General features: G+C 46.4%; 2 protein-coding genes across 2 annotated transcripts; both read right to left on the bottom strand.

Annotated features, from left to right (window-relative positions):
* Positions 1–2,111: 2,111 nt before the first annotated feature.
* Positions 2,112–2,682, bottom strand: LOC135438465 (ras-interacting protein RIP3-like). Its single transcript, XM_064696792.1, has 2 exons — positions 2,593–2,682; positions 2,112–2,450 (listed from the first exon to the last, which is right to left on the bottom strand). The coding sequence occupies exons 1-2, from the start codon at positions 2,680–2,682 to the stop codon at positions 2,112–2,114; spliced, it is 429 nt and encodes a 142-aa protein (XP_064552862.1).
* Positions 2,683–7,225: 4,543 nt separating this feature from the next.
* GILT3 (Gamma-interferon-inducible lysosomal thiol reductase 3) lies at positions 7,226–8,190 on the bottom strand. The gene is made up of 3 exons (XM_064696678.1): positions 7,859–8,190; positions 7,489–7,797; positions 7,226–7,423 (listed from the first exon to the last, which is right to left on the bottom strand). Exons 1-3 carry the CDS (start codon positions 8,135–8,137, stop codon positions 7,319–7,321), a joined length of 693 nt encoding a protein of 230 aa, XP_064552748.1. The 5' UTR covers positions 8,138–8,190; the 3' UTR covers positions 7,226–7,318.
* Positions 8,191–8,880: the final 690 nt, after the last annotated feature.

Genomic DNA, 8,880 nt, shown 5'->3' with positions numbered 1-8,880 from the left:
GTGGCCAGCCTAATTTTCAAATTAAACTTTAAATAGCTGCCCACCGCACACTGTCCACGGTCCACAGTCCACTGTCCACTGACCAGTGCCGAGTGCTGTTGGCCATCAGCAAATTGACCACTTCCCCATTCGTTTCCTAATGCGGCTTAGCCTAAGGAGCGAAGCCTTTAATATGTTCAAGCAGCTAGCCAAGGATCTGAATTTGAAGTGCCGGGGGGCTGGCAAAGCCATTCAATAAATACCACAATCTATTCCATCATGTACTCGTATATATTGCCTCACCATTGACATTGTCATGCTCGTCGAGTATTTTCATTTTATTTTCAATACATATCTACTTTCCATTTTATTTCTTTTCATTTTTTGTTGTTGCTGTTTCTTTTTTTTTTTTTTATCTATATATATATATGTTTCTTTTACGACTATGACAAATAAAATGTGCATGATTTTATGATCTGTTGATATTCCATTACAATTTTGTAAATATTTTGCTGGTGCTGCTGCCGCTGCCGCTGCCGCTGCTGCTGGCGCTTTCTCTGAGCCTTGGCTACTGTTGCCTTTTCTACACGCACACATGCACATGGCACTTACAATAGACTCACAAACACATGCATGCTCGAACAATTTAAAAATGATGTTTGGAACTATGCTGAGCATTTGGCACAATGGCTGAGCAAGTTCTATGGATGCGTGTGTGTGTGTGTGTGCGTCTCCGTGTGCCTGTCTGTGTGTGTGTGCACTAGAGGCACACTCTTGTCTGGCAAATGGCGTCTGATTGCTTTTACTGCCTGCCAGAGAATATCGAAATATTTTTGTATTTTGAGCTTATTTTTTATCCAATATGCATGATGATGCTTATAAAATATATTGCTCATGAATATACATACATATATGAATATGCGGCCGTTGCAAGCCCCTCTCTGCAGCTATGTTTATGTGTGGGTGAGTGTGTATTTTAGATTATTGCATATTATAAGCTTTACAGCTTTAGAGCTGACACACAACCCCGCTCACAAACACATGCACATATGCAAGACAGACAAACGGGCAAACGTTCAAGACAATGAGTCGAGTGCGCTTAAATTTGTAACAAGCAAAATTGCTAAGCAAATTTTTGTTGGATTTTTATTTGAACGCAAATAGCAACAGCAACTTGCATAAATGATTTATTGCCGCAAAGATGGGGCCGCTGTGGTTGTTCCAGTTCTTTTTTGTTGTTGCTTTTACTGTCGGCATTGCCATTGCCATTGCTGCCACTTCAGCTGCCATTTCTAGTTAAGCATCAAAATTTGCGCCGTGACCAAATACAGGCCCAGGACAAATTCGTGTGGCAGCAGCAGCAGCAGCAGCTACCACCAATGTCAACGCCATCGTCAACGCTCGAGAGCATACAGAAAGCAGAGCGCTCGAGACGAGGCCGGGACGGGGGCGGGGCGAGGGCCCAGGCTCACGCTCGTAAAATTTTATATCCAATTTTACGATTTCTGACGCAAAAAGTGAAACTAACCATTTCGACATTAGACATGAACACATCTCGGCCATGGGTCGGCGCCGGGCCGTCAGCTTTGGCTTTGACAGCGCGGGGAGGAGGCCGAGAGCAGGACAGCGATTCTCTAGGACTTTGTCGGGCGTCAACGAGCGAACAAACGTCAAGGATGCTGTGCATATTCTATTTTTTCGGATACCCTGCACCCATACCCCTGGTTTGTCTGGGTCACAATTTTTTTTTTATTTTTGCTTTGTTTTTCGATTTTGGTGATGACAGCCAGAGCGACATTAAATGCCCCGCTTCAGTTGTTTGTGCCCGTGCGGGGGAAGCCAAGTGCTCGTCTGACCATTGCCAGCTGCTCTACGGGCTGGCACATGCCTGGCCATTGGCATTCGTCTCATATTGATGGTCATGGCGCCACACCGCTACAGCCCAAAAACGTTGCCGGCAACAGCGGTTGCGGCATTTTATGGTCATGCGAGAGCAGCACGATAAGTAGAGGACTGGCTTGCAAGGATAGTGCTAGAGAGGCTAGGGAATCGGATGCAACAGCCCTCGGTACGTGGATTGTGTCCTTTGACTGACCGACGTCGTCGAATGTCGTCCCTGCGGCTGTGTTGACTCAACATAGTCGCAAGTGCCCACTGCTTTGCTTGGGACGCTCCCTGTCCCAGTTCTCGCATGTATTTGGCAAATCAATGGCTGGCCGGGTGTCATTAAACGTTTGATCGTTTAATGCCCTCATTTCTGCCCCCTCGCCCTTTGCAGGCAGCAGCTGCCACTGCCACTGCCACAGCCACTGCCACTGCCACTGCGACTGCGACTGCTGCTGTTGCCCGTTGCTGCTCCTGTTTCTGTTGTTCTTGGTGAAGTATGTGCTGGGTTTCAATTGTCGTTGGTGCTGCTGCTCCTGTTGTTGCTGCTGTTGCCGTTGCTGTTGCCTTTGCGACTCCTCTCGTTGCTGTTTATCGTTTCGCACTTCCGTTGGTCAACTTCCTGCAGCGATTGGGAAAGCAGCGACAAGGGGCCAAAATCAATTGGAAATTAATTTCATGCTTTGATTACCGGTTGTGTCGCACGTTTTATGACCTTGAATACGACACATTTGTGTCGTCACCAGCGTTGCCCTTGTGTCCTGCTGTCCTGTTGTCCTGTTGTCCTGTTGCCCTCATGGCCCCCGTGGCTGTGTCCATTTCCTCACTAAATTAGCCAGGCAATGGCATGAATTGAAACGAATCGACCAGCTATAGTTAGAGGCTGGAACCCTCGCACACATTTGTCGTCTTGGCTCTGTTGCTTCAATTTATCAAACACTACGGCTCATTCGTCCTCGATGCCTGTCAGGTGGAACTTCCAATGGAAATGGAGAGGTGAGAGTGTTAAAGGAAGTCGAATAAGCCGGACAATTGCGGCTGTGGCTTGAATCAGAATTGGGCCAGTGACGGCTACGTGTGGACCACGTTAATTGAAATGTTTATATGACTTTTTATGGCCTGCCAAAAAGGCTCATTACATTTACGAGATTTCAATGCCCCATTTTCGCCCCCATTTTCGAGCGCTGATTAAAGCAATTCGCACCAATACGTCTTCTGTCTAAGGCAGCAACTGGAGCACCCGAATGCCATTATGCGATTACCATTCAATTGTATATATGTATATACAGATATATATATATATATGTTATATGTATTTTATTAGGTGCGCATATTTTATATATAGTGACTATTGTCGTAGTTTATATGTAAAAATATTGCACCAAATCAAGTTTGTCCGAGTTTGGCTAAAGGGCTGTTGCGGCTGCTGCTGCGGCTGCAGCTGTCCCGCTGCGTCTTTCACCTTTTTGCATCCTTTGTGTCAGCAAAAGTTTTCTGCACGTTTGTGCAAATCCATTCAATATGGCTGCCGTTGCCGCTGTCGCTGCACAGGATAGCTCGAGGAGCCACTTCTGCTGCTCCTTTTGCGCACCTCGGCAACATTCTTGGACTGCCTGCCTGCCTTTCTCCTGCCTGCCGCCTGCCGCCTGCCGCCTAGCATCTTGCACCTTGCCCTTTTGGCGTCCGTCGGCTCATTCGTTTATTCAATGCTTTTCTTCGATTTTGCAGCACAGTTGGATTTTGCCTTTTATCAGGGGCAGCAGCAGCGCATGGTGGGACGAGCAAACGCATTTGAGGATAACCAAAAGGTGCTTTTATATGCTTAATGGAAAATCTAATTTATGACCTATGGCTTTTCTGTTCGTTGCGTTTTCTTTGCCACGTCGTCGTCGTCGTCGTCGTCGTCGTCGTCGTTCATCGATGCCGCAGACATTTGTGCTTTAGATTTGTATTTGTCCTTTTGCAGCTGGAGCTAGAGCTGGAGCTGAAGCAGCACCAGCAGCAGCAGCAGAGCCAGTCTATTCTGAAACAAATGAAGATTAATGCGAATCGAATGTGCTGCCTGTGAAAGTGCGGCCGTCAAAGTGTGTGTGTATGTGTGTGTGTGTGTGTGTGTGTAGAAAGGAGTGCAAGTCCTAGCTGCTGCTGCTGCTGGCCACACTATTCAAAAATTAAACATTCCGAATGCATTTATAATTTAAATGAATAACCCTGGCCACATTTTTTTTTAGTTCACTCTTTGGTGCCAAATCAAATTGCATGCCATTTTTATACTTCAAATGAGCGGAAGTTTTGGCGCATAAATTTGAATGTAGGGATGGTCCCAAGTCGTTTCCTCAATGCCCGGCTGATGATCATTATGATGATGGCGATAATGATGACGATGATGAGCTGAAAGCGACGAGCTCGACGCCCACATAAGGCACGCAATAAATTGGCCAAAAATTATGTTTCGCAAAAGTTGCCGCAAATTGCGCAATTCGGCAAAAAGGCAACGGCTACTGGGCTACGGCGGCAGCGACAGGGGCAGCAACAGAAGCGGGGGCAGGGGCAGCGACGGGGGCAGGGGCAGGGGCAACACCAACTGCAATGCATTGCAATTGACGTCGATTATCGCGCCGAAAATAGTTAGTTTGTTTGTTCAACATTTTCGTTTTACGCTGGGTCTATTGGTCTTTTAAACGTTATCGAAAACTAACCAAAAACTCCAAAGCTATCGAGCGTGTGTGTGTGTGTGTGTGTGTGTGTGTGTGTGTATGTGTGTGCCTGGGTGAGCTCAAACAGTTATAAGCCCCTTCATGTACATTGCTTGCCAAGTGTGTGCGTGTCTGTGTGTGTGTGTGTGTGTGTGTGTGTGTGTGTGTGTGTGTTTGAGTGTGTGAATTGTGCAGTGCCTGCCAAAAGTTGCAGTTGCAATTGCGCTTTTTGTTAGCGGGTCGAGCTTTGGTCTAGCCAGCTCTTGCCGGCTCTCCCTCCCTCCCGCAGCCGCCTACGCGCCCGTTGCCGTTCCCGTTCCCACGCCCGGCAGCCAGTTCAATTGGGGCAAAGCGGAGCAATTAAGTGTAAAAATGCGAAACACATACGCTCAAAGTGCACACACACACATACACACACACAAGAACACCCTCTTGGCATTTTTGGCCCTGGCTGGCGCTTCCACAATCGTGCCACGCCCGTCCGTCGCCGCTGTCCCACTGCCCCCTGCCCGCTGCCCGCTGCCCGTTGCCGCAGATGCCACGCATGTGCCATGGCCATGTCACCTTCTAAACGAAATGAGCAGCAAATTGGCAGTAAATTTGTTTGCTATTTTTCTTCTGCTATTCTGCTGATGTTGTTGTTTTACTAGTTCTTGTTGCTGTGGCGGCTGCTGCTGCTGCTGTTTTTGGTTGCTGCAGCAGCCTTTAGAAATGCAACAGTTTTTGTTTTTGTTGCATTGCAAACGAGTTTGGCGTGCACTGGCCAAATAGCCCTGGGGATGGACTACGGGTACGGCTGTGGGTGTAAGGTTGGGTGCACGGGTGTGGGTGTGGGCGGTGCCTGCTGTTGCAGTCGTTTAGGGCAACACGCAAGCAACAAAAACGCGTCTCCATCACCAATGCTATTCGGCTAGGGCCCACTTTGCCACCACTTAAACTTGTTCTGTGCGCAAATTTAATTTTTTCGCAGCTTTCGACCAGCTGAGATTCGAATTACATGGCATAAAGGCGGTGGATGCTTGTTGCAGCCATTTGCTGCTGTTGCATATGCAGCTGCGATTGCCGTCGCGACGTGGTTCTGGCTATGTTTCTGGTTTTGTGCAGCCGCCCAGCGACATCGTCGACTGCAATAACTGGCAATAACTCGAAATCAAAACTCAGCAGGCAGTCGGCAGTCGGCAGTCGGCCGTCTAGGCACTCTGTCATACACTTGCTGTGAACACGCCCTGTGCTGACCCCGCGACCTCAGCCCCGAGCTGCCGGCCAGTGCCCGGCGGTGGTCTGTCTCTATGTGGACATCATTTACTGCTGCTGCTGACACGCGCTTGAAACCTGCCCCGCTGGGCATTTCGATAGCCACAGGCAACAAATTGCGCAAGTGCCGAGCGCGTACAGTGAAAACGATTCAAACGTTCGTCTGTCGATTTGCGGACAGACCCCGGACCGGACCGGACAGTCCTATCGCAACTATCTGCGCTATCAGCTATATCAGCGTCGACTTGACGCTATTGTTTAGAGAACTCAACTCAGTAAAAATAACTGGGCAGCATGCATTCACATGGCACAGGGCCATTGCCAGTGTCCGTTCGCAGTAGCCGACCCATTAATTCGCCTTTCATGCCGGCACATCCCCACCCCATCCCCATCCCCACCCCCCTTGCTCAGCAGCTCGAAGCTTGTTAACCCAACGATTCGACGAGAAGTGAATTTGCGCACAAATCGATTGGCAAATTATTATGTATGGGCCCTTTATAACTAGCATGTTGAATGGCTGGCCCGAGGTGTTCTCCGACAGATTGCAAAATACTGTAGTGTCGGAATCCAAAGGGGCGTATCGAAATTTGATATTTAATAAATTATTCTTTTAGCGACTGCGAAAGCACGCTCTGTGCTTATCTAGTTAGCGGGCAATTTAAGAGATTAACATAACTGATTCTTTGAACTATAGGTCTAAATATCCCCTATTTATTTTTTAATTTTTATTTTAAATGAAATTTATATTCAAACATGTCTTTTACCTTCACTACCTAAAAATACGTTACATTAATTCTGTTATGTGCTGACCGTTATATACGCAAGGTTGCCACTTAGTCAAATAAACGTAGCGCGTTGCCCATCAGTAAAAAAATGAGTGCCTTAAACGTCTCATAGCAGCTTGCTTTTGCCTACAGCTCCACCCAGCTACTAAAAGTATAATGGTATAATATTGTAATATACTTAGCGTCTTCTATCTGAAGAGCTAAAAAAAATACAGGGTTTAATTATTTAGATCATACGATATTCAAGGGAAATATACCAATATTAGGTCTACACTTCGCTGTGTGAAACTTGGCTGAAATCTCATTTGAATTCGTTCCGTGGAGGGTTCGTTAAATGAATCGCTTTTCGTTAGGAAATTGCCCTAATCAGAATTACTTCGCTCTTAACGAACAACTACACACTTTACGGAACGAAACCCCACTAAGCAAAAAGACTCATCACTTAGCAGAACAACTCCACCTTTAACATAGCACCTCCACACTTAGCAGAAGCGACGCCACACTTAACAGAACAACACCACAGTTAACAGAACTCCAGCTAACTTTACTCCTCACCTGAATAAACTACTCCACAATTAACAGAGTAATGTATGTAGACTTTCTGAGTAAAATAAGAAAACATTTCGGTTATTAATTCGATGCACTTTAAAAAATTCATGAAGTGGTTAATAGCCAAATCTAATTTGGTTTACAGCCAGGCTGAACTAGAGATATGCTTGTTTAGCCACAAGTGGGCAGTTTTATCTGAAACTTGCGCTCGTACTGACGACAAAAGTGGGCCTCAAAGTTATAGCGAATGCTGCTCTGCTCGTAGGCCGCAAAATGCTGTGAATTATAGTGAGTGATAAGAATAATTACAGGTACAGGTCAATTGCAGCCAGGGCACTCACATTGTCAATCACAATACTGGGCACAAAGGACAACTCGAGTTCCAGTGTCTCTTTGCCGTAGGGCAGAAGGATATCGGGCGTCTTGCGCGTGTGCTTGCACTCCTTGGCTGCCGTCACATTGAGGCGCAGGTGGGCGGCACACCCATCAATGCTGTTGCCATAGGTACGCAGCATGCAGTAGATCAGATCAAAGGCCTGACGCAGCTCCAGATGCTCCAGAACACAGACGTGCAGGGCATTCAGCTCGCACTCTTCATCGCCGTGCTGGCAAAACACTTGCAGCTCTCCGATCTCAGTGTTGTTGTAGAACTGGCAATACGATTGATTAGATTTGGATGCTCTCGCAGACTGGGGTAAGGTATCTACTTACTGCCGCCTTGCCAAAGGGATAGAGCTTCAGTTCGGTGCGTGACCACCAATCGTTGTCCAGCAGCGCGTCGTACAGTCGACGCCTTATAAAGTACATGCTATCCGGGCAGAGTGCCTCGTAGTGTATGGCCAGTGGTAGCCTGGGTAACGTCGGGGTCGCCGTAGATGTGGGCGTCTCAAGCGTAGTTTCATCCGCCAGCTGTGTTTGACCAGAGACACTAGGTATTGAAATAGTCGCAAGCGATAAGGCGGCCAACAATGCCCAAAATGTTTCATCCATTGCCAGAGACCGTTGCGGTGCTACCTTCCAGACTCACAAATGAAACACAACTGTTCAGACAGTATATATAATCCACATGCTCTCCCGTTTCCACGGCGCTATGCAAACTACGCGTGGTCCACAATACTCATTTTATTATCTAAGTATAAATACAAATTTACGTCCGTGTGTGCGCATTTGTACTCGCTCATGCATGTGTGTATGTGTGTGTGTGTGTATATATTGAATACGTTGATTAACCCATTAAACAATGGGTTGCATTTTAAATTAATGTTGTAAAATCCATTATATCACGGACTGGGAGAAGAACATGGGCTCAAAATAAAGCTCACTTGTAAAAAACCTATAAAAAAAGTATTATTTAGTTGAAGTCAGCAATAACTCATAAAAACAATCAATTTTGTATCAATTTAATAAAACACGTAAATGGCATACAAACATCTTCGATGTTTTAATCTACGTCTGTCTCCTTCTATGCAATCTAGTCTCTCTCTCTCTCTCTTCTGTTGCAGGCAGTACATAAGTCGAGCTCGGCCGGATCGAACCACTATATCAACTTGGCATTCCTACTCGATATAAAAGAGTTTTTTCTTAATCAAGACATCGAACTACCTTATCATTTAGCTCTGTAGGAGGAATCGGTCGAGTTTTTGTGTGACAACATTTTCTGTTTTTCAATATACCTTCACCAATGCCAGCAATTACGAGCTATACAAATCTTCAGAATTCTACGAGTGTATTTA

The sequence above is a fragment of the Drosophila montana genome, unplaced genomic scaffold (genome assembly GCF_035044405.1).
Source record: "Drosophila montana isolate Dmon_TW-CO22-7 unplaced genomic scaffold, ASM3504440v1 contig_3848_1, whole genome shotgun sequence".
Taxonomy (NCBI): domain Eukaryota; kingdom Metazoa; phylum Arthropoda; class Insecta; order Diptera; family Drosophilidae; genus Drosophila; species Drosophila montana.
Note: the sequence above shows the minus strand (reverse complement) of the source record. Positions and strands in the feature narration are given on the sequence as shown.

Coding starts and splice junctions, on each gene's coding strand:
- GILT3 (XM_064696678.1), bottom strand. CDS start 8,137: ATGGATGAAACATTTTGGGCATTGTTGGCCGCCTTATCGCTTGCGACT. Junction 7,798..7,858: donor ATCCCTTTGGCAAGGCGGCA/GTAAGTAGATAC, acceptor TCGTATTGCCAG/TTCTACAACAACACTGAGAT. Junction 7,424..7,488: donor CCAGTATTGTGATTGACAAT/GTGAGTGCCCTG, acceptor TATAATTCACAG/CATTTTGCGGCCTACGAGCA.
- LOC135438465 (XM_064696792.1), bottom strand. CDS start 2,682: ATGGACACAGCCACGGGGGCCATGAGGGCAACAGGACAACAGGACAAC. Junction 2,451..2,592: donor ACGCTGGTGACGACACAAAT/GTGTCGTATTCA, acceptor AACGATAAACAG/CAACGAGAGGAGTCGCAAAG.